Source organism: Nerophis ophidion, linkage group LG26, assembly GCF_033978795.1.
Source record: "Nerophis ophidion isolate RoL-2023_Sa linkage group LG26, RoL_Noph_v1.0, whole genome shotgun sequence".
NCBI lineage: Eukaryota > Metazoa > Chordata > Actinopteri > Syngnathiformes > Syngnathidae > Nerophis > Nerophis ophidion.
Genome location: NC_084636.1, coordinates 8,886,547 through 8,911,884, shown reverse-complemented (window position 1 = coordinate 8,911,884; position 25,338 = coordinate 8,886,547). Strand labels below are relative to the sequence as shown.

The 25,338-nt window shown below is 37.3% G+C and overlaps 1 protein-coding gene across 1 annotated transcript; it reads left to right on the top strand.

The window, feature by feature from the left end:
- The first annotated feature begins 2,664 nt into the window (after window positions 1-2,664).
- prdx6 (peroxiredoxin 6) lies at window positions 2,665-24,354 on the top strand. The gene is made up of 5 exons (XM_061887812.1): window positions 2,665-2,867; window positions 10,619-10,775; window positions 20,284-20,427; window positions 20,495-20,641; window positions 24,069-24,354. The coding sequence occupies exons 1-5, from the start codon at window positions 2,776-2,778 to the stop codon at window positions 24,192-24,194; spliced, it is 666 nt and encodes a 221-aa protein (XP_061743796.1). The 5' UTR covers window positions 2,665-2,775; the 3' UTR covers window positions 24,195-24,354.
- Window positions 24,355-25,338: the final 984 nt, after the last annotated feature.

Below are 25,338 nucleotides of genomic sequence, written 5' to 3'. Positions count from 1 at the left end.
AAAAGTTCCCTTAATCCAGTCTTCAAATCCTTCGATACTTGAATTGGGTGTTCTATATATACAACTGATCAATATATTTCTCCTTCTTTCATGACATACCTCAATGGTTATACACTCTAAAACATTATCAATAGCGAGTGACATGTTTTGTACCAGCCTGTAATGGAAGTCCTTCATCACATACACAGCAACTCCACCTCCATTCTTATTTGATCTATTAATATAATTGAGTTCATATCCTTCTAATTCAAAGTCCATTCCTTTTTTTGTGTCCATCCATGTTTCTGATACAGCAATAATTTTGAAAGGTTCTACAAATTGTTCCAAAAATGATTTCATATTGTTAAAATTTGCGTACAAGCTTCTGCAGTTAATATGAATAATTGACAGTTTGTTTCTGGAAATAATGTTGGTGTTGAATTGCACTTCTGTATAATATAAACAATTATTGTCCACATGAGAAAAAAAATGAGTGTCTGGATCTACAGCACTGTCCAATTCTGTCTCGTTATGATCAATGCTGGAAAAGGTTATGAATTCTCTTTCTGATTGATTATTGTTTGTTTGTGTCATGATTGTGATCAATTTATTTATCGTTATTGATATTTATCGAGCTCCGCTATTTTCCTTATGAGTATTACTCTTGCTTCTTCTGGTGTTCCATTGAGTTTAATAAATATCTTGCAGTTTGCAGTCCATGTTTGTTGTATTTTGCCTTGTTTCCTTAAACTACGTGCTTTTCTGGCTATGTCTGCGTTTTTCTTTGTTAAATGTTCATTTATGTACACATCTGTTCCCCTTAACTTCTTCCCTTGTTTTAGTAATGCAATTTTGTGTTTCCTATTGACGAACTTCATTATTATTGCTGATGCTTTTCTGTCCTTCTTCCTATGGAGTGGGTGGCAAGCTTCTACATTTGCAATATCCACTGTTCAATCAATCAATCAATGTTTATTTATATAGCCCCAAATCACAAATGTCTCAAAGGACTGCACAAATCATTACGACTACAACATCCTCGGAAGAACCCACAAAAGGGCAAGGAAAACTCACACCCAGTGGGCAGAGATAATTCACATCCAGTGGGACGCCAGTGACAATGCTGACTATGAGAAACCTTGGAGAGGACCTCAGATATGGGCGACCCCCCTTCTCTAGGGGACCGAAAGCAATGGATGTCGAGCTGGTCTAACATGATACTGTGAAAGTTCAATCCATAGTGGCTCCAACACAGCCGCGAGAGTTCAGTTCAAGCGGATCCAAGACAGCAGCGAGAGTCCCGTCCACAGGAAACCATCTCAAGCGGATCAGCAGCGTAGAGATGTCCCCAACCGATACAGGCGAGCGGTCCATACTGGGTCCCGAAGAGCGGTCCATCCTGGGTCGCGACTCTGGACAGCCAGTACTTCATCCATGGTCATCGGACCGGACCCCCTCCACAAGGGAGGGGGGGACATAGGAGAAATAAAAGAAGCGGCAGATCAACTGGTCTAAAAAGGAGGTCTATTTAAAGGCTAGAGTATACAGATGAGTTTTAAGGTGAGACTTAAATGCGTCTACTGAGGTAGCATCTCGAACTGTTACCGGGAGGGCATTCCAGAGCGCTGGAGCTCGAACGGAAAACGCTCTATAGCCCGCAGACTTTTTTTGGGCTCTAGGAATCACTAAATCACTGTTATACCCTTGGACTCCAAAAATGTTGCTACCTGACTTTTGGTGGACATGTCCAAATTTCCATGCTCCTCTCCATCGTCGGCGGCCACCGCCCGAGCATACGAACGGGGCCTAACATTAAACCCGGTCAGAACAACATCATTCATTCGAGTGTATTGTTCTAGTTCGTCCACTCTGTCTGTTAATTGTTCTATCTGTAAGTTTTTTTGCTTCATTCTCAACTCCTAGTTTTTACCTCCTCCACCAGTTGCATGATTGTCTGCTGATATTGTTTGATGGCTGAAACTTCTGTTGTAAAAAATTCGAGAGATCTTCTTATCTCCTCACTTTCATCCGTAGAGAGCACTTTCTTCGGCCCCATGTTGACCACTTTTGTAATAAACACCCAAATTTACCTCCATTAATATGTGTATTTTATTTATCCTATTTAATTTTCGCGACAAGCAAAACTATTATTTTAGTTTATGAAATAATAACACATGGTGAATATGTGATGTATTAATCATTACTGTTTCAACATCCCCCTGACCTGACTTGACTGTTTTGTTATGAAAAAAAGCTGCTGTCACGCCAAATTTCTTCACCCCTACAAAAACCTTCCCCCCCATTTACTTCCGGGGTCAAGATTAATGCAGACGTTTTGTTAACGCTATATTATGAAAAATAATTATTAAAAAAAAAAAATTACAAACACAAGCTATGGGATGACACATTTACTTCCGGGGTCACGTTTCCTTTTACGTCATCCCATAGCTTGTGTTTGTAAATTTTTTTTTTTAATTAATTTTTTTTTGTAATACAGTGTTAACAAAACGTCTGTTTTTTTAATAATATAGCGTTATATTTTTATAATATAGCGTTAACAAAACGTCTGTATTAATCATGACCCCAGAAGTAAATGGGGGCGGGGGGGGGGGGCGGGGGGTCTAGGGGGCGTGGCACTGCCCTCTCATTGGTCCACACAAGTTCCCACCAAATCGCGCCTACCTCCGGGTATGCGCACGCCGCTTTGCTACTAAAATACACCGGGGCAGGTTGGTCCTCCTGAAGCCGCAAATCGGTCGTCTTTCTCCCGCCCGGACCCGCACACAACCGCCGTTCATGCCTGGAATTCTGCTCGGGGATGAATTCCCCAACTTTGAGGCCGACACCACCATCGGCAGGATTAAATTCCACGACTTCCTGGGCAGCTCGTAAGTCCAAGTTCACGCTGCGTGTGTGAGTTATGATGACGCAAGCTCTCCACTGTTTAAAGGCCATAGTTCCATTTTGGGTACAAAAACTCTTAATTGTTTCAAATATTATTATATATTTTTTTATACCGGTTTCTGTCACACTTTGACTTCAATCCCACTGTTTTCCACGCTGCCTTGTGTAAGCATGATTTGTCTATCAGGGTAGAAACTGTTGTGTCATGATAGACTTTCTGGAAAATTCTAAACAATACGGCTGAGATAGGCGCTGTTACGCCAACCCCCCCCCCATTTACTTCCGGGGTCATGATTAATACAGACGTTTTGTTAACGCTATATTATAAAAATACAACGCTATATTATAAAAATACAGACGATTTGTTAACGCTATATTATAAAAATTTAAAAAAACAATTTACAAACACGAGCTATGGGATGACATAAGAGGAAACGTGACCCCGGAAGTAAATGCGTCATCCCATAGCTTGTGTTTGTAAATTGGTTTTTCAATTTTTTTAATAATATAGCGTTAACAAAACGTCTGTATTTTTATAATATAGCGTTATATTTTTATAATATAGCGTTAACAAAACGTCTGTATTAATCATGACCCCGGAAGTAAATGGGGGGCGTGACAGCTCTAGCGCTGTAATACACTAAATCCGGGGTGTCCAAACTTTTTCCACTTAGGGCCCCAGACTGAAAAATCAAGCGGGGGCCATTTTTACATTTTTTTTAATTAAAAAAAAACAATAAAATATATGTATGTGCTGTGTCTTGGATCCTCTTTGGACTGGACTCTCGCGACTGTGTTGTATCCATTGTGGATTGAACTTTCACAGTATCATGTTAGACCCGCTCGACATCCATTGCTTTCCTCCTCTCTAAGGTTCTCATAGTCATCATTGTCACTGATGTCCCACTGGGTCATTATTGTCACCAATGTCCCACTGGGTGTGAGTTTTTCTTGCCCTTATGTGGGCCTACCGAGGATGTCGTGGTGGTTTGTGCAGCCCTTTGAGACACTAGTGATTTAGGGCTATATAAGTAAACATTGATTGATTGATTGATGTATAACCAATAAACATTTTGGCCTCCACTCAGGCTTGATCCCGGGGACCCCAAAGGGTTTTGGTCAAAAAAATAATATTAAAAATGTGTCATTATTCAGTATTATTATTATTTTTTTTTTTTTAAATGAATTTATTAATCCATCCAACAAAACTATACATAATAATGCAATCAAATTCCAAAAACCAAACCCGACCCAGCAACATTCAGAATAGCAATAAACAGAGCAATTGAGGACACACAAACATGACACGGTATAATCTAAAAGTAGTTAAACAAAAATGAATATTATCAATATTAGTAACAATTTCAAAATAGCAGTGATTAAAAAAATCCCTCATTGAAAAATATCATTAAAGTTAATACAAAAAAAAAATGAACAATGCATAGCATCTAATAAGTTTGATGACAAAGTGTGTCCAATATTTTACACACAGATATAATAAGTCATATTTTGGTTCATTTAATACTTAAAACAAATTTCAGTAATGGATCCCATATTCCAACATATGACTCATTATTATCCAAACTAAACTAAATGCATTTTTTTCTACTGATATCATCTCCATATCTTGTGTATACCAGTCAGTACGAGTTGGACTATCATCTATCCATTTTTTTAATATTACGCGTTTTGTTATTATCCGTATTGAAAGAAATGCATTTTTACTCTTTGATGACACGTTACTAAATTGATGGAGATCCCCAAGAATACAAGTTTGCAATGTCATGGGGATGATTATATTAAGGAATGTGATTGCTTCTTTTGTTGTTTTCAACCATAACTCTTTTATTCTCTTATATTCCCACAATAAATGAACAAGAGTTCCCTCAGCTGCCCGACACTTGGCACATAACTTGCTATTGACTACACCAATTTTAAACAGCTGAGAAGATTTAAAATACAATCTATTCAATATCTTAAATTGAGTCAGCTTATCTTTAATGTTTCTAAAGGGCTTATTGGCATTTTTCCAAATGCTAATAAGCATTTGGAAAAATGCTTAATCCACCATCCATCAAAAATGTTTAATCCGTCATCCATCAAAAATGTTTAATCCATCATCCATTTCTGAAGACATGCATCATTTGCATTTCTAGTGTGGTGTTCATTTATTATTCCAAAAAATAGTTTAATTAATTTCTTAAATGTATCTTGATTAAAAAGTGCATCTTCCAGTTCATGGCTATTTAAAGACATACTTTCAGAGGATATGCATTTATTTACAGCGTATTTTAAAGAGTATTATTTTGTTTTATTATTATTCAAGTTTCAAATCTCCAGATCAACATTAGGTCCATCTGTCGATATAATGATTTTAAAGATTTAAGTTGTATGTTCTTTTTGTCAAAGAAAACCCTGTTTTTTGATGGAAAAAAACACAAAATATGCAATATTATCACCCAATATTTTTTTAAGTGGAATATTTGAGATTATATAATAATTGGAGCCTTAAAAAAGTCAATAACTAATAACACAATTGATTTAATTCATTATTATTTTTTGATTAATGACACTTAAAAACAAATCACACTAAAATTATTGGGGATCAAAAGGGTCCTACTCATTAAAGTGTTAAATAAATTATATATCTTTTTTTACTGTTTACTTTTAACACAATAATCTCGAGATCAACTTCAAATCTATCCGTCAATTATACATTTTATTGTTGTTTATTTTGTTTGTTTGTTCATTTTAGGCCCTAAAAAAACAGTTCAGTTTTTTACATGGCAAACACAATATTTTCCCCCAAAAATATCTCAAAGTGGAAAATTTTATGTGACGTATGGAGCCTTGAATAGGTCAATAATTCATAATGACATTGATTTTGATTCATTATTTTTTTTTTAAAGAAAGAAACAGCCTGCATGGCAGCTTTGTGTTATTAGAGTAAACATTGCAACATTTTCCTATTACATTTCACCCGTTTGTTCCTTTATATCACTTTGAAAAAATTTTAAAACGTACAATCGTATTTTTGAAATGTACCGTGGGGTCGTTAAAAAAATACCTGCGGGCTGCAAATGGCCACACTTTGGACACCCCTGCACTAAATGGTCCCTAGTGTGGGAATGTTGTCTGTCTATCTGTGTTGGCCCTGCGATGAGGTGGCGACTTGTCCAGGGTGTACGACACCTTGCGTCCGAATGCAGCTGAGATAGGCTCCAGCGTCCCCAAAAGGGACAAGCGGTCGAAAAAGGATGGATGGATGGATATTAATGGTAAATAGGTTATACTTGTATCGCGCTTTTCTAACTTCAAGGTACTTAAAGCGCTTTGACACTTATTTCCACATTCACCCATTCACACACACATTCACACACTGATGGCGGGCGCTGCCGTGCAAGGCCCTCATCAGGAGCAAGGGTGAAGTGTCTCGCTCAAGGACACAAGGGACATGACGAGGTTAGTAGTAGGTGGGGATCGAACCACAAAGCCTCAGGTTGCTGGCACGGCCACTCTCCCATATAAAATATAATAGGGGTCACCAACGCGGTGCCCGTGGGCACAAGGTAGCCCGTAAGGACCAGATGAGTAGCACGCTGTCCTGTTCTAAAAATAGCTCAAATAGCAGCACTTACCAGTGAACTGCCTCTATTTTTTAAATTGTATTTATTTACTAGCAAGCTGGTCTCGCTTTGCTCGACATTTTAATTCTAAGAGAGACAAAACTCAAATAGAATTTGAAAATCCAAGAAAATATTTGAAAGACTTGGTCTTCACTTGTTTAAATAAATTCATAAATTTTTTTTACTTTGCTTCTTATAACTTTCAGAAAGACAATTTTAGAGAAAAAAATACACCTTAAAAATTAGTTTAGGATTTTTAAACACATATACCTTTTTACCTTTTAAATTCCTTCCTCTTCTTTCCTGACAATTTAAATCAATGTTTGAGGATTTTTTTTTAATTTGTATTATTGTGAAGAATAATAAATACATTTTAATTTAATTCTTTATTTTAGCTTCTGTTTTTTCGACGGAAAATATTTGTGAAATATTTCTTCAAACTTATTGTGATTAAAATTCAAAAAAAATATTCTGGAAAATCTAGAAAATCTTTAAAATCAAATTTAAATCTTATTTCAAAGTCTTTTGAATTTCGTTTAAAATTTTTGTTCTGGAAAATCTAGAAGAAATAATGATTTGTCTTTGTTAGGAATATAGCTCGGTCCAATTTGTTATATATTCTAACAAAGTGCAGATTGGATTTTAACCTATTTAAAACATGTCATCAAAATTATAAAATTATTCTTAAGCAGGAAAAATTACCAATTATTTTTTAAATTTTTTCAAAAATATTCGATTTAGCTAGTTTTTCTCTTCATTTCTTTTCGGTTGAATTTTGAATTTTAAAGAGTCGAAATTAAAAAAAAAACTATGTTTAAATTTTTTTTTCGTGTTTTCTCCTCTTTTAACCGTTCAATTAAGTGTTTTTTCCATCATTTATTCTCTACAAAAAACCTCCCGTAAAAGGAAAAAAAATGTACGACGGAATGACAGACAGAAATAACCTTTTTTTAAATATATATAGATTTACTTATTAAAGATAAATTGAGCAAATTGGCTATTTCTGGCAATTTGTTTAAGTGTGTATCAAACTGGTAGCCCTTCGCATTAATCAGTACCCAAGAAGTAGCTCTTGGTTTTAAAAAGGTTGGTGACCCCTGATATATAATAATAATAATAATATTATATGATATATAATAACTGTGTTGTGTAGTTAATTCTTGATTTCTTAACCTTCTGAGTCTCATTTGCAAGTATGCAGTTGCCATTCCAAGATGGTAAATGGCCGACATTAAATCATTATATCCCGATAAACCATTTTCTTCATATTTATTAGATTTTCATAGAAAAAAATACTTAAAATTATTTTTTCATTTGTACCTGCGCTTAGAGACAGGAAGATTATTCCACTGAATTGCTTAGTCATGTGAACAACAAGCATGATGAATCATGTGTTGGGTGACTTTTGTGAAATTTGCAAGGCTGCACACGCTTGTGACTCCACGGAGCAATTATCTTCTAAAGGATTAGTCATTCTAACTCAGATCTGTACCGACAGAGGATTTAGTGGCGCTTTCAAGGTGTGGTGATTTTGCCAGCAGTTCTGTAGTAGTTTTAGTCATTGGAATGCGTTTAGTTTTCAACCAGTTCAGGGGTCACCAGCCCCTGGCTCTAGAGCAATGTTTTTCAAAAAATTTTGAGCCAAGGCACATTTTTTTATTTTTATTAAAAAGGTTAAAAAATGAAATTCCACCAGGTTGTCGTGCTTTATTTAGGGACCAAATGTCCCTTTGGGACAGAGGACCCTATTGTATTTCAAAGGTTTTATTATTATTATACCGCCGCCTCTTTGAGATGTAATTTGACCCCCTTAACATGCTTCAAAACTCACCAAATCTAATACCCACATCAGGACTGGCGAAAATTGCCATCTAATAAAAAAAAAAAAAACTCAAAATTGCGCTCTAGCGCCCCCTATAAAAAAACAAAGACAAAACTGATTGTAATTTCCATTAGGAATGTCGTAGAGACATGAAACAAAAACTTCTATGTAGGTCTGACTTAGACCTAGATATCATACACGGACTTCCTTCAGTAAAAATCAACAAGAAGTTGGCAAAAACTCCTTCAAAACAAAAGTTTTCTAAAAAATGTAATTTTTGCTGCTTTGAGCTGTAATTTGACCCCCTTAAAATGCTTCAAAACTCACCAAACTGGACACAGACATCAGGACTGGCAAAAATTGCGATCTAATAAAAAACCAAACCCCAAAACTCAAAATTGCGCTCTAGCGACCCCTAGGAATAAAACACAGACAAACCTGCTCCTAGGAAGAAAACACAGACAAAACTGCTTGTAACTTCCGTTAGGAATGTCGTAGAGATATAAAACTAAAACCACTATGTAGGTCTGACTTAGACCTAGATTTCATACATGGACTTCCTTCAGCAAAACTCAACAGGAAGTTGGCAAAAACTCCTTCAAAACAAACGTTTTCTAAAAAATGTCATTTTTGCCGCCCTGAGCTGTAATTTGACCCCCTTAAAATGCTTCAAAACTCACCAAACTGGACACACACATCAGGACTGACATAAATTGCGATTTAATAATAATTTAAAAAAAACCCCTCAAAATTGCGCTCTAGCGCCCCCTAGGAATAAAACACAGACAAAACTGCTCCTAGGAAGAAAAACAGACACAACTGCTTGTAACTTCCGGTAGGAATGTCGTAGAGACATGAAACAAAAACCTCTATGTAGGTCTCACTTAGACCTTACATTTCATTCATTTACATCTTAAGCAAAAATCAACAGGAAGTTGGCAATTACCCCTTCAAAGCAAATGTTTTGTAAAAACCCGTCACCTTTTTTCAAACATTATCTCCTCATTATCTCCACATCAAAGGTTACCCAGCTTGCAAAGATTGTCATAAATCCATTAGAAGAAGAAAACCTGCTGTTTCCTTTAACTTGGACACACACATCTATACCTTTGGCCATTCTGAGCCAGTAATTTCCAGAAGTTATCTCATCCTGTGAGAAGCCTCCATTTTACTAATGATTTCCAATGTTGCAAAAATGTGTAGAATAAAAATTAAAATACAACATTTCTGTCAACAAAGATTTGTGTCAGCCTTTGATAGTAAGCTAATATAGACACTTACATCATGTGTTGCCTTCGTTGTAACAGTTATATAAGGCTTTTAATTTTTACCACTGTGTCACATGGCCTTTCCTTTTAACAACACTCAGTAAACTTTGCATCGATCCATCTTAGATGAGCTCGGGGGCCAGCGAAACCGGCGGCGTTTCTGGGTGTTGTTGATGAATGGTTTTATATTTGCATAGTAGAGTTTTAACTTGCACTTACAGATGTAGCGACAAACTGTAGTTACTGACAGTGGTTTTCTGAAGTGTTCCTGAGCCCATGGGATGATATCATTTGCACACTGATGTCGCTTTTGGATGCCGCCTGAGAAATCGAAGGTCACAGGCTTTCAAAGTTGTTTTTTTGGCCTTGTCGCTTACGTGCAGTGATATCTCCAGATTCTCTGAACCTTTCGATGATGTTACGGACAGTAGATGGTGAAAAATCTAAATTCCTCACAATAGCTAGTTGAGAAATGTTGTTCTTAAACTGTTGGACAATTTGCTCAGGCATATGTTGACAAAGTGGTTACCCTTGCCCTATCCTTGTTTGTGAATGACTGAGCATATAATGGCATCTGTGTTAATACCCAATCATGGCACCCACCTGTTCCCAATTAGCCCGTTCACCAGTGGTATGTTCCAAATAAGTGTTTGATGAGCATTTCTCAACTTTCTCAGTCTTTTTTTTCCATTTGTGCCAGCTTTTTTGCAACACGTGGCAGGCATCAAATTCCAAATAAACTAATATTTGCAAAAAAATAACAAAGTTTACCAGTTTGAATGTGAAGTATCTTGTCTTTGCCGTCTATTCAATTGAATATAAATTGAAAAGGATTAGCAAATCATTGTATTTGGTTTTTATTTAGCATTTACACAACGTGCCAACTTCACTGGTTTTGAGTTTTGTATGTAATTATTGTAGTTATCAGGTCGGCTCAAAAGTGGGGATTTTTCGTCGTAACCGTGTTCAGAGAAGGTCTTGCTGATGATGACGTCAGGCTCTCCTCTCTGAACGGGCAGGTGGGGCATGCTGTTCTCCCACCCGAAGGACTTCACGCCCGTCTGCACCACCGAGCTGGCCTGCGCCGCCAACATCAGCGACAAGTTCACCAAGCGCGGCGTGAAGATGATCGCCTTGTCCGTTGACAACGTGGAGGACCACCGCAACTGGAGCAAGGTGAAACACACACACAACACACACATCTCTCTCTGATAAACGATTCGATATGCGTCTAGATACACAGGTTCAGATTCGATTCAAAAACGATATCCTTTTATTCGATTTGACGGTTAATATTCAAGACTCCAAATCCCCAAGCATTGTGGCTTTATGGCACTGGCAAAAAAAACAGAACAACAAAATCTCATGTCAATGTATTTGTTTTTAGACATGGACCAAAAAAAAGTCTAGCTGAATTGTAGGATGGGAACTCCAGAGGTAAAAGTAGCACAGAATAGTAACTACAAAGTGCAATATTTCAGCTTGAGCATAGTTTTGAACACTAGAGGTAGGTAACAAAGATTCAATATTTCAGCCTGAGCATATGGTGTTTTGGACACTAGAGGTAGGTAACAAAGATTCAATATTTCAATCCGAGCATATAGTGTTTTGAACCCTAGAAGTAGGTAACAAAGATTCAATATTTCAACCTGAGCATATAGTGTTTTGAACCCTAGAGGTAGGTAACAAAGATTCAATATTTCAGCCTGAGCATATAGTGTTTTGAACACTAGAGGTAGGTAACAAAGATTCAATATTTCAATCCGAGCATATAGTGTTTTGAACCCTAGAGGTAGGTAACAAAGATTCAATATTTCAATCTGAGCATATAGTGTTTTGAACCCTAGAGGTAGGTAACAAAGATTCAATATTTCAGCCTGAGCATATAGTGTTTTGAACAGTAGAGGTAGGTAACAAAGATTCAATATTTCAATCTGAGCATATAGTGTTTTGAACCCTAGAGGTAGGCAACAAAGATTCAATATTTCAACCTGAGCATATAGTGTTTTGAACACTAGAGGTAGGTAACAAAGATTCAATATTTCAGCCTGAGCATATAGTGTTTTGAACACTAGAGGTAGGTAACAAAGATTCAATATTTCAGCCTGAGCATATAGTGTTTTGAACACTAGAGGTAGGTAACAAAGATTCAATATTTCAATCCGAGCATATAGTGTTTTGAACCCTAGAGGTAGGTAACAAAGATTCAATATTTCAATCTGAGCATATAGTGTTTTGAACCCTAGAGGTAGGTAACAAAGATTCAATATTTCAGCCTGAGCATATAGTGTTTTGAACAGTAGAGGTAGGTAACAAAGATTCAATATTTCAATCTGAGCATATAGTGTTTTGAACCCTAGAGGTAGGCAACAAAGATTCAATATTTCAACCTGAGCATATAGTGTTTTGAACACTAGAGGTAGGTAACAAAGATTCAATATTTCAACCTGAGCATATAGTGTTTTGAACACTAGAGGTAGGTAACAAAGATTCAATATTTCAATCTGAGCATGTAGTGTTTTGAACCCTAGAGGTAGGTAACAAAGATTCAATATTTCAACCAGAGCATATAGTGTTTTGAACACTAGAGGTAGGTAACAAAGATTCAATATTTCAATCTGAGCATATAGTGTTTTGAACCCTAGAGGTAGGTAACAAAGATTCAATATTTCAGCCTGAGCATATAGTGTTTTGAACAGTAGAGGTAGGTAACAAAGATTCAATATTTCAATCTGAGCATATAGTGTTTTGAACCCTAGAGGTAGGTAACAAAGATTCAATATTTCAACCTGAGCATATAGTGTTTTGAACACTAGAGGTAGGTAACAAAGATTCAATATTTCAACCTGAGCATATAGTGTTTTGAACACTAGAGGTAGGTAACAAAGATTCAATATTTCAATCTGAGCATGTAGTGTTTTGAACCCTAGAGGTAGGTAACAAAGATTCAATATTTCAACCAGAGCATATAGTGTTTTGAACACTAGAGGTAGGTAACAAAGATTCAATATTTCAACCTGAGCATATAGTGTTTTGAACACTAGAGGTAGGTAACAAAGATTCAATATTTCAACCTGAGCATATAGTGTTTTGAACACTAGAGGTAGGTAACAAAGATTCAATATTTCAACCTGAGCATATAGTGTTTTGAACACTAAAGGTAGGCAACAAAGATTCGATATTTCAGCCTGAGCTTATAGTGTTTTAAACACTAGAGGTTGGTAACAAAGACTCAATATTTCAGCCTGAGCATATAGTAATTTGAACAATAGAGGTAGGTAACAAAGATTCAATATTTCAACCTGAGCATATAGTGTTTTGAACATTAAAGGTAGGCAACAAAGATTCGATATTTCAGCCTGAGCATATAGTGTTTTGAACACTAGAGGTAAGTAACAAGGATTCAATATTTCAACCTGAGCATATAGTGTTTTGAACACTAGAGGTAGGTAACAAAGATGTAATATTTCAATCAGAGCATATTGTGTTTTGAACACTAGAGGTAGGTAACAAAGATTCAATATTTCAATCAGAGCATATTGTGTTTTGAACACTAGAGGTAGGTAACAAAGATTAAATATTTGAACATGAGCATATAGTGTTTTGAACACTAGAGGTAGGTAACAAAGATTCAATATTTCAACCTGAGCATATAGTGTTTTGAACACTAGAGGTAGGTAACAAAGATTCAATATTTCAATCTGAGCATATAGTGTTTTGAACACTAGAGGTAGGTAACAAAGATTCAATATTTCAGCCTGAGCATATAGTGTTTTGAACACTAGAGGTAGGTAACAAAGATTCAATATTTCAACATGAGCATATAGTGTTTTGAACACTAGAGGTAGGTAACAAAGATTGAATATTTCAATCCGAGCATACAGTGTTTTGGACATCAGAGGTAGGTAACAAAGATTGAATATTTCAATCTGAGCATATAGTGTTTTGAACACTAGAGGTAGGTAACAAAGATTCAATATTTCAGCCTGAGCATATAGTGTTTTGAACCCTATAGGTAGGTAACAAAGATTCAATATTTCAATCTGAGCATATAGTGTTTTGAGCACTAGAGGTAGGTAACAAAGATTCAATATTTCAGCCTGAGCTTATAGTGTTTTAAACACTAGAGGTTGGTAACAAAGACTCAATATTTCAGCCTGAGCTTATAGTGTTTTGAACACTAGAGGTAGGTAACAAAGATTCAATATTTCAGCCTGAGCTTATAGTGTTTTGAACAATAGAGGTAGGTAACAAAGATTCAATATTTCAGCCTGAGCATATAGTGTTTTGAACACTAGAGGTAGGTAACAAAGATTCAATATTTCAGCCTGAGCATATAGTGTTTTGAACCCTATAGGTAGGTAACAAAGATTCAATATTTCAATCTGAGCATATAGTGTTTTGAGCACTAGAGGTAGGTAACAAAGATTCAATATTTCAGCCTGAGCTTATAGTGTTTTAAACACTAGAGGTTGGTAACAAAGACTCAATATTTCAGCCTGAGCTTATAGTGTTTTGAACACTAGAGGTAGGTAACAAAGATTCAATATTTCAGCCTGAGCTTATAGTGTTTTGAACAATAGAGGTAGGTAACAAAGATTCAATATTTCAGCCTGAGCATATAGTGTTTTGAACACTAGAGGTAGGTAACAAAGATTCAATATTTCAACCTGAGCATATAGTGTTTTGAAACTAGAGGTAGGTAAAAAAGATTCAATATTTCAGCCTGAGCATATAGTGTTTTGGACACTAGAGGTAGGCAACAAAGATTCAATATTTCAACCTGAGCATATAGTGTTTTGGACACTAGAGGTAGGCAACAAAGATTCAATATTTCAACCTGAGCATATAGTGTTTTGAACACTAGAGGTAGGTAACAAAGATGTAATATTTCAACCTGAGCATATAGTGTTTTGAACACTAGAGGTAGGTAACAAAGATTCAATATTTCAACATGAGCATATAGTGTTTTGAACACTAGAGGTAGGTAACAAAGATGTAATATTTCAACCTGAGCATATAGTGTTTTGAACACTAGAGGTAGGTAACAAAGATTCAATATTTCAATCTGAGCATATAGTGTTTTGAACACTAGAGGTAGGTAACAAAGATTCAATATTTCAATCTGAGCATATAGTGTTTTGAACACTAGAGGTAGGTAACAAAGATTCAATATTTCAACCTGAGCATATACATGAAACAAAAACCTCTATGACTTAGACCTACATTTCATAAAGTGACATCCTTCCGCAAAAATCAACAGGAAGTTGGCAAACACCCCTTCAAAAAAAGTTTCCTAAAATATGTCATTTGTAATTTGACCCCATTAAAATGCTTCAAAACTCACCAAACTGGACACACACATCAGGACTGGCGAAAATTGCGATCTAATAAAAAAAAAAAAAAAAAAAAAACTTAAAATTGGGCTCTAGCGCCCCCTAGGAACAAAACTCAGCACACGGACGAACGGACAGACGGACAAGATAGAAATTAATAAATTGTATATATAGAAATAAATTTATTGATTCCTTCAGGAGAGTTCCCTCAGGAAAAGTAAAATTCTAGCAGGGTTACATCAATCAATCAATGTTTATTTATATAGCCCTAAATCACAAATGTCTCAAAGGACTGTACAAACCATTACGACTACGACATGCTCGGAAGAACCCACAAAAGGGCAAGGAAAACTCATACCCAGTGGGCAGGGAGAATTCACATCCAGTGGGACACCAGTGACAATGCTGACTATGAGAAACCTTGGAGAGGACCTCAGAAGTGGGCAACCCCCCCCCCCCCCCCCTTCTAGGGCACCGAAAGCAATGGATGTCGAGCGGGTCTAACATGATACTGTGAAAGTTCAATCCATTGTGGCTCCAACACAGCCGCGAGAGTTCAGTTCAAAGCGGATCCAAGACAGCAGCGAGAGTCCCGTCCACAAGAAACCCTCCCAAGCGGAGTCGGCTCAGCAGCGTAGAGATACCCCCAACCGATACACAGGCGAGCGGTCCATCCTGGGTCTCGACTCTGGACAGCCAGTACTTCATCCATAATCATCGGACCAAACCCCCTTCACAAGGGAGGGGGGGTCAGAGGAGAAAAAGAAAAGAAGCGGCAGATCAACTGGTCTAAAAAGGAGGTCTATTTAAAGGCTAGAGTATACAAATGAGTTTTAAGGTGAGACTTAAATGCTTCTACTGAGGTAGCATCTCAAACTGTTACCGGAAGGGCATTCCAGAGTACTGGAGCCCGAACGGAAAACGCTCTATAGCCCGCAGACTTTTTTTGGGCATGATGCTCATTAGTTTTTTCCGCAGTCCTCTTCTCTGCCAGCGTCACCAGTGAGCCCAGTTTTATTCCGATTGTAGAAGCGGCCCACCTGTCAGTTTCTCCAGTCTGGTGCTGTCCTTCTTAGATGTACTGCCCCTCTATCACACTACCATGTAGAATAGAACAGTGGTTCTCAACATTTTTTCAGTGATGTACCCCTTGTGAACATTTTTTTAATTCAAGTACCCCCTAATCAGAACAAAGCATTTTGGGTTGAAAAAAAGAGATAAAGAAGTAAAATACAGCACTATGTCATCAGTTTCTGATTTATTAAATTGTATAACAGTCCAAAATTTTGCTCATTTGTAGTGGTCTTTCTTGAACTATCCATCCATCCATTTTCTACCGCTTATTCCCTTTCGGGGTCGCGGGGGGCGCTGGCGCCTATCTCAGCTACAATCGGGCGGAAGGCGGGGTACACCCTGGACAAGTCGCCACCTCATCGCAGGGCCAACACAGATAGACAGACAACATTCACACTCACATTCACACACTAGGGCCAATTTAGTGTTGCCAATCAACCTTTCTTGAACTAGTTGGAAAAAAATATATAAAAATAACTAAAAACTTTTTGAAAAATATACAAGTCATTCAATTATAAATAAAGATTCCTACACATAAGTAATCATCAACTTAAAGTGCCCTCTTTGGGGATTGTAATAGAGATCCATCTGGATTCATGAACTTCATTCTAAACATTTCTTCACAAAAAAAGAAATCTTTAACGTCAATATTTGACGTAGATGCTTTTAAAAAACGCTTAAAAACCCATCTTTTTTAAAAAAAAAACTTTTTGTAGACATACATGCTGGTTATAGCTATTGGGTTGTTCCTAGTTTGTATTTTATTTATTTTTTATCTTTTTATTATTATTATTACTATTTTTTCACACTTTGGCACTTTGAGGTTGTTATCTGCACAACGAATTACAACATTCACCCATTCACATACACATTCACACACTGATGGTGGGACCACGACCCACCAGGAGCAAGGGTGAAGTTTCTTGCTCAAGGACACAGGTTGGCAGAAGCTGGGGATCGAACCAGGAACCCTCGGGTTGCTGGCACGGCCGCTCTCAAAACCGCGCCACGCCATCAATTTAAATTAGAAATACAATCAAGTAACAGTACAGAGTGTATGTATCTTTTATTACATCAATTCCTCCTTTGTCATAAAAAACACACGTTTGCGTGTTGAAATTACGCAAGCAGCAGTAAAAACGTTACCGTGGGTCAATGAACAACAGAGCTATGTAAGAATAGGTTACTTAATGCAGGGTGTTTGTGTTACCGTTCAATGAATAGGACAAAAACCCCCAGTCATCTTTTTCAAAGTAAGCACAAAAATGCGTTTTATGTGCAGGTCGTAAAGATTGAAGACGATCACAGTTTAATAGCTGTGCAGGTTATGGGACTTTGGTGTCTTTTTAAAGCTACCGTGGAGAAGACTAAGTTTATTCTATCCAGCAAGAGACATAACCCTCGGTGTGTGTGTGTGTGTGTGTGCTTGTATTTTTACCAATCTTGAGACACAAACAGGGAAAAGTAGCTTCCATTTAGAGGAGGTGTGACCATGTTAAGACATAAATCAGGGTCCCAATACATTGCATCTAATAGAGCAGTGTTTTTCAACCACTGTGTCGTGAGATACAGTCTGGTGTGCCTGGGGAGATGATCTAATTTCACATATTTGGGTGAAAAACATTTTTTGCAAACCATTAATTATAGTCAGCAATTTATGTGTTGTTGTTGTCTAGAGCTCGGCAAAGTAACCGTGTAATACTCTTCCATAGCAGTAGGTGGCAGTTGGTAGTTCATTGCTTTGTAAATGCAGGTAAAAAGGTAGTCTTATGCTTGAACCAAAAATAAACAAAAGGTGAGTGCCCTTAAGAGCATTGAAGCTTAGGGAAGGCTATGCAAAGGAAGACATGAAACTGCTACAGGAAAATACCAAAAAAAGAGAAAAAGCCACCAAAAAAAGGAGCGTAAGACAAGAACTAAAACACTACACACCGGAAAACAGCAAAAAACTCAAAAAAAGTCATGGCGTGATGTGACAGGTCATGACAGTACACCTACTTTGAGACAAGAGCTATATTGATGCATGCTCGGTTATGCTTTAAAGTCATATCCAACAATTGCGACAACGACTTTTAACTGTCAACTGAGTTTATGATTTCTGCTGGTGCTGTGCCTCCGGATTTTTTCAACGCAAAAAAATGTACCTTGGCTCATAAGAAGTTGAAAAACACTGTACTAGAGAGCCAAATACTACAGTCTGAGAACATTGCTCCAAAGTCAGGATGTTTTGTTGATTTACTGTGCATACAAAACTAAACACTGACAGATGCAAAGGCAGCAATATGTGATAAAACAAGACGGCAGCTAAAGAAGGACTTCCCTATTCATCCGCGAAAAAACCCGCCAGGTGAACAGCTGATTTTACTACTTCCGGTGCTGACGTAAGACAACCCGCGTCCCATATGTGACCATAGGATGAACAAATACACTACGCTACTAAGACTATAGTGGCCATTAAGAGTTAGCTTCTACATCTGGGTTGTACGTTCGTCCGTCCGTACATCCGTCCGTCAAGTACGTAAGTCCGTCAAGTACGTTTCAAGCTTTAGTTTATTCACTATTTCTTAAAACAATTTCAATAGTAGTGAATATCATCAATTAAAGAAGTTGGTACGTGAAAGGGTCCCCCAAATAAGCTAGAAGAAGTTTTTGACAGGGGGTCCAGAGGGCAGTATATATATATATGGAATGATGAAACATGGTAGCAAGCACAACAACAACAAAAACAACGCTATATGAAAAACACAAGATAATAGTATTAAAGCAAGCATACATATACATACATACATACATTAATTCAACCATGAAGCATTAAAGATAGGTGGTTGATATATAAGTTCCAGCTGGGCAATCTACTCCCCTGCCCGCAGACCACGCCCCCCTCCACAACCTCCATCACATATTATGTAGACCACAAGGAAGTGTTTTACATTTAGAAAAAAAACATAATATGACCCCTTTAATGTGCCTTTATGTATGAAAAAAGACCTGAATCGGCAGTCTGCCCTATGGTCCGGAAAATACGGTAATCTTTATGTCCATACTGTATACAGCAGGGGTCACCAACCTTTTTGAAACCAAGAGCTACTTCTGGGGTACTGATTATTGCGAAGTGCTACCAGTTTGATACAAACTCAAATAAATTGCTAGAAATAGCCAATTTGCTCAATTTACTTTTAATAAATAAATCTATATATATATATTTAAAAAATGGGTATTTCTGTCTGTCATTCTGTCGTACATTTTTTTTCCTTTTACGGAAGTTTTTTTGTAGAAAATAAAACACTTAATTGAACGGTTTAAAAAAATAAACACGAAAAAAAATGCAAATTTTATTTTGAAACATAGTTTATCTTCAATTTCGACTCTTTAAAATTCAAAATTCAACCGAAAAAAATGAAGAGAAAAACTATCTAATTCGAATCTTTTGGAAAAAATTAAAAAAATTATTTATGGAACATCATTAGTAATTTTTCCTGATTAAGATTAATTTTAGAATTTTGATGACATGTTTTGAATAGGTTAAAATCAAATCTGCACTTTGTTAGAATATATAACAAATTGGACCAAGCTATATTTCTAACAAAGACAAATCATTATTTCTTCTGGATTTTCCAGAACAAAAATTTTAATAGAAATTCAAAAGACTTTGAAATAAGATTCAAATTTGATTCTACAGATTTTCTAGATTTGCCAGAATAATTTTTTTGAATTTTAATCATAATACGTTTGAAGAAATATTTCACACATATTCTTTGTCGAAAAAACAGAAGCTAAAATGAAGAATTAAATTAAAATGTATTTATTATTCTTTACAATAAGAAATAAAATGTACTTGAACATTGATTTAAATTGTCAGGAAAGAAGAGGAAGGAATTTAAAAGGTAAAAACGTATATGTTTAAAAATCCTAAAATAATTTTTAAGGTTGTATTTTTTTCTCTAAAATTGTCTTTCAGAAAGTTACAAGAAGCAAAGTAAAACAATAAATACATTTATTTAAACGAGTGAAGACCAAGTCTTTAAAATATTTTCTTGGATTTTCAAATTCTATTTGAGTTTTGTCTCTCTTAGAATTAAAAATGATGAGCAAAGTGAGACCAGCTTGCTAGTAAATAAATACAATTTAAAAAATAGAGGCAGCTCACTGGTAAGTGCTGCTATTTGAGCTATTTTTAGAACAGGCCAGCGGGCGACTCATCTGGTCCTTACGGGCCCCGCGTTGGTGACCCCTGGTATACAGTATCTATATTTATTATCTCCGTGTGTTCACAGGACGTGATGGCGTTCAACAGCCAGGCCGCCACTCCTCTCCCCTTCCCCATCATTGCCGACGGCAAGAGGGAGCTGGCCACCCAGCTGGGCATGTTGGACCCCGACGAGATCGACAAGGACGGCATTCCGCTCACCGCTCGCTGCGTGAGAATGAAATCCCACACAGAGAAATATGCAGTAAAACACGGGCTGATGTTCCTGTCTGGGTCAGGTGTTTGTGGTGGGGCCGGATAAGCGACTGAAGCTGTCCATCCTCTATCCTGCCACCACCGGGAGGAACTTTGACGAGCTGCTGCGAGTTATCGACTCCCTGCAGCTGACGGCGCAGAAGAAGGTGGCCACACCTGCCGACTGGAAGGTAAACACGCACCTGGTGTTCATTTCCTTCTAGAACGGGCGTCGGCAACCCACGGCTCTTTAACGCCGTCCTAGTGGCTCTCTGGAGCTTTTAAAAAAATAGTGTGTGAATGTGAGTGTGAATGTTGTCTGTCTATGTGTGTTGGCCCTGCGATGAGGTGGCGACTTGTCCAGGGTGTACCCCGCCTTCCGCCCGATTGTAGCTGAGATAGGCGCCAGCGCCCCCCGCGACCCCGAAAGGGAATAAGCGGTAGAAAATGGATGGATGGATGGTATGAAATACTGAAAAAAATGAAAGAAAAAAACATTTTTGGTTTTAATATGGTTTCTGTAGGAGAACAAACACGACACAAACCTCCCCAGTTGTTATAAAGCACACTGTTTACATTAAACATGCTTCACTGATTCGAGTATTTGGCGAGCGCCGTTTTGTCCTACTAATTTTGGCGGTCCTTGAACGCACCATGGTTTGTTTACATATACAACTTTCTCCGACTTTTTAAGACGTGTTTTATGCCACTTTTTTTTCTGTCTTATTTTGTCCACCAAACTTTTACAGTTGCGCATGAATGCACGAAGGTGAGTTTTGTGAACGTTATTAAGTGATAATCAGGCATATTTGGTCACTGCATGACTGCAAGCTAATCGATGCTAACATGCTATTTAGCCTAGCTATATGTACACATTGCATCATTATGCCTCATTTGTAGCTATATTGGAGCTTATCTAGTTTCCTTTAAGTCCTCTTAATTGAATTTATATCTAATGACACACTATCTGTATGTAATATGGCTTTTAAATTTGTTTTGCGGCTCCAGACAGATTTGTTTTTGTATTTTTGGTCCACTATGGCTCTTTCAACGTTTTGGGTTGCCGACCCCTGTTCTAGAACGAGGGGTGTGAATGTTTGGGACGGCTCGATTCGATTCTTGGGGTTCAAAATTGGATTCAAAATGGATTGTCGATTCATAATCAATAGAGATGTCCAATGATATCGGAGTGCCGATATTATCGGCCGTTAAATGCTTTAAAATGTGATATCGGAGATTATCGGTATTGGTTTCAAAAAGTAAAATGCGTGACTTTTTAAAACGCCGCTGTACGGAGTGGTACATGGACGTAGGGAGAAGTACAGAGCGCCAATAAACTTTAAAGGCACATAATATCTACGGCTTTTCACACACACAAGTGAATGCAGGGCATACTTAGTCAACAGCCATACAGGTAACACTGAGGTTGGCTGTATAAACAACTTGAACACTGTTACAAATATGCACCACACTGTGAACCCACACCAAACAAGAATGACAAACACATTTCGGGAGAACATCCGCACCGCAACACAACAGAACAAATACCCAGAATCCCTTGCAGCACTAACTCTTCCGGGACGCTACAATATACACCCCCCGCTATCCCTTACCCCGCCCACCTCAACCTCCTCATGCTCTAGGGAGAGCATGTCCCAAATTCCAAGCTGCTGTTTTGAGGCATGTTAAAAAAAAATAATGCAGTTTGTGACTTCAATAATAAATATGGCAGTGCAATGCAGGCCCTTTTTTTTTTCCATAACTTGAGTTGATTTATTTTGGAAAAAACTTGTTACATTGTTTAATGCATCCAGCGGGGCATCACAACAAAATTATGCATAATAATGTGTTAATTCCACGACTGTATATATCGGTATTGGTCGATATTTTAATTTTCTTGAAGGAACTCTCCTGAAGGAATCAATAATCTATCTATCTATCGATCAATCGATCGATTGATCGAATCTATCTATCCACCTATCTATATCTATCTTTTCTTTTGGTGTTTGTGGGGTGTATAACATAGTCAGGATGTGTCATGGATGCAAAGGATTCTGGGTATTTGTTGTGTTGCGTTTATGTTGTGTTACTGTGAGGATTTTCTCCCTAAATGTGTTTGTCATTCTTCTTCTGTGTGGGTTCACAATGTGGCGCATATTAGTAGGAGTGTTAAAGTTGTTTATATCACAACAGTCAGTGAACTCTGTGTCACCCAGTATGCCTTGCAATCTCATACATGTGCCGATAGAAGCAGCGAAATGCATGTGTCCGGTCGGCAGGTAAATAGCATTCCGTGAATGGCAGGCGCGATGACGTTCAAGAGGACATTAAGAGTAATATCATCACGACACGCCCTTAATATTGTAGTCCGAGTGAAAATTGGAGAACGTTGACTCCGGGTGATGTCCGGGAGAGGCATTGAATTCCGGAATCTCCCCGCAACAATCTGGGGGGTCGGTGATTAACAGGTTTTAGAGCCGAAGAGCCGCGGGTTGCCGACCCCTGCAATATAGGATACTAGTAATGTTTAAAAGGTATGCAATTTCAAGCAGTAGATATATTTTTTCTGTCGAAATTAAAAAAAATCTATTGGTGTCCGTATTATGATTTGTCTGTTAATATATATTTATTAGTGACGGTGTGGCGCAGTGATAGAGTGGCCGTGCGCAACCGAGGGTCCCTGGTTCAATCCCCACCTAGTACCAACCTCGTCACGTTCCATTGTGTCCTGAGCAAGACACTTCACCTTTGCTCCTGATGTTTGCTGGTTAGCGCCTTGCATGGCAGCTCCCTCCATCAGTGTGTGAATGTGTGTGTGAATGGGTGAATGTGGAAGTAATGTCAAAGCGCTTTGAGTACCTTGAAGGTAGAAAAGCGCTATACAAGTACAACCCATTTATCATTTATATATATATATATATATATATATATATATATATACACACTTTTTTTTTTTTTTTACACAGAAATAATACGGACATACATATTTTATTTTACACGGACAAATATTGCGGACAGACATATTTTTACAGACAAATCATAATACAGACAGATTATATATATATATATATATATATATATATATATATATATATGTCCCATTTTTGATTGGCATGTATGTAAAAAATCTGTTTGTCCGTATTATGATTTGTCCGTGTAAAAAAAAAAAATAATAAAGTATATATATTATACATCGTGATGGGCGTAAAAAAAATCCCAACACTGTTTCAAATATTTCCCCGGGTTGGAGTTCCATAAGTCCCGCGGGACAGCCATAATGCGCAAAATGTCCAAAAAACACCCAGAAAAGACGCACAGGAAGGCGGGGAAGAAAAGTAAAAAAGGAGTTAAAAGTCCAAACATTTTCACAAGTCATACCCAAGAATGAGTGGGCGTGTGTGTAAAAAAAATAAATAAAAATTGTTAGTGTATTTAGATGTGTGTGAAGCGGGAACCCTCCATTAGCTGTCTTTTTACACAAGTTGTCTGTACTGTTTGTCTGAAACTCCCCTTTGCCTATCCTTACAGTCACCACTAGTCAGCGCTGTTTAAAAAAAAAAGTGATTAATCCATAATCAAGTTTGTTATTGTTACTGTGTGATTGCTTGTGTCTTCCAGCCCGGTGACAAAGTCATGGTCCTTCCGAACGTCTCGGACGCTGAAGCGGCTAAACTGTTCCCTAACGGCGTGACCACTAAAGAAGTCCCGTCCGGGAAGAAATACCTGCGCTACACTAAGATCTGAAGACTACACGTAGAAAATGTGTCGAAAATAGAACGACCCAAAATAGATTGGAAGTCCGTAAATCCGCACATTTATTACTAGCTCCAACAATAATGCAGGGTTATCATGAAATAGTGCCTTTTGTAACACCATCTCATAATAAACTTAACACAGAAACGCTTGTTTTGTCTGCCGTACTTCTGTTTTGCCACCAGATGTCGCCAAATGACCTCATACTGAACAACAATGCTCTTGCTGCAGTTCAACGCTATCGCCACTGGATGTCACTATTTCACATACAAACAGGTTGGTGGTGTTGCCATTTATAATAGTTATTAAATTATTTTATTCATTAATAGTTACTAATAATACTGATTATTAATATTATAATTACTAATATTATTCTAGCAGCTTGACCAACTTGAAGTAAGTGCTGAGTTTAAGTATTATGTTTTAAGTAGCTCACATACATTTAAATGAAAGGGAATAAGCAGTAGAAAATGGATGGATGGATGGCATACTGAGAGAGGAATGTAAATAAGGAAAGGTTACAAAGGAACCACACCGAGGTCAAAAAAGACTACACAACTTTCTTTGTTTATGTCTGAGGTGTCCAATTTTTTTTTTTTACCAAAGGACTTTGTACAGAAAAATTGAAGGATTGGTTGAAAGGGGCAATTTAAAATTACCATTCTAAGCCTGTTAAGCAATCTGAGCAAGCCAAATTCTGTATTTAGACCTAAGTTATTTAAGTCCATTTCTACAACAACTACTTTATTTGAGTTACTAGGTTGATAAAATGCTAAAACATAAAAAAAACTTGGCTTTAGAAGTGCCACCATAATGACAAACATTAAAGTGCAGTAGCGCAGTAAGCCTAAGTATTCATAAAAAAAAAAGGCAGAGGTTTTATTTAACAATTATATTTATTATTTTTGGCCACTGTAACATTACAGTTTGAACAGTAACAATGTGTTTGAATAAAGGAAAATAAAACACTGTACTTTAATAAAGTGATTGTGAACGACTTTTGCCGTCGTCGCTCGGGTTCCACTGACCACCAAGGAAGGACATCTTTTTGAGCAGGTTTTACTCTTGTTTATTTTTCAATACAGGATGTCTTTTGTGCCGTCGCCGCTCCCGCTGCTCGCTCTTCAGTCGGCCG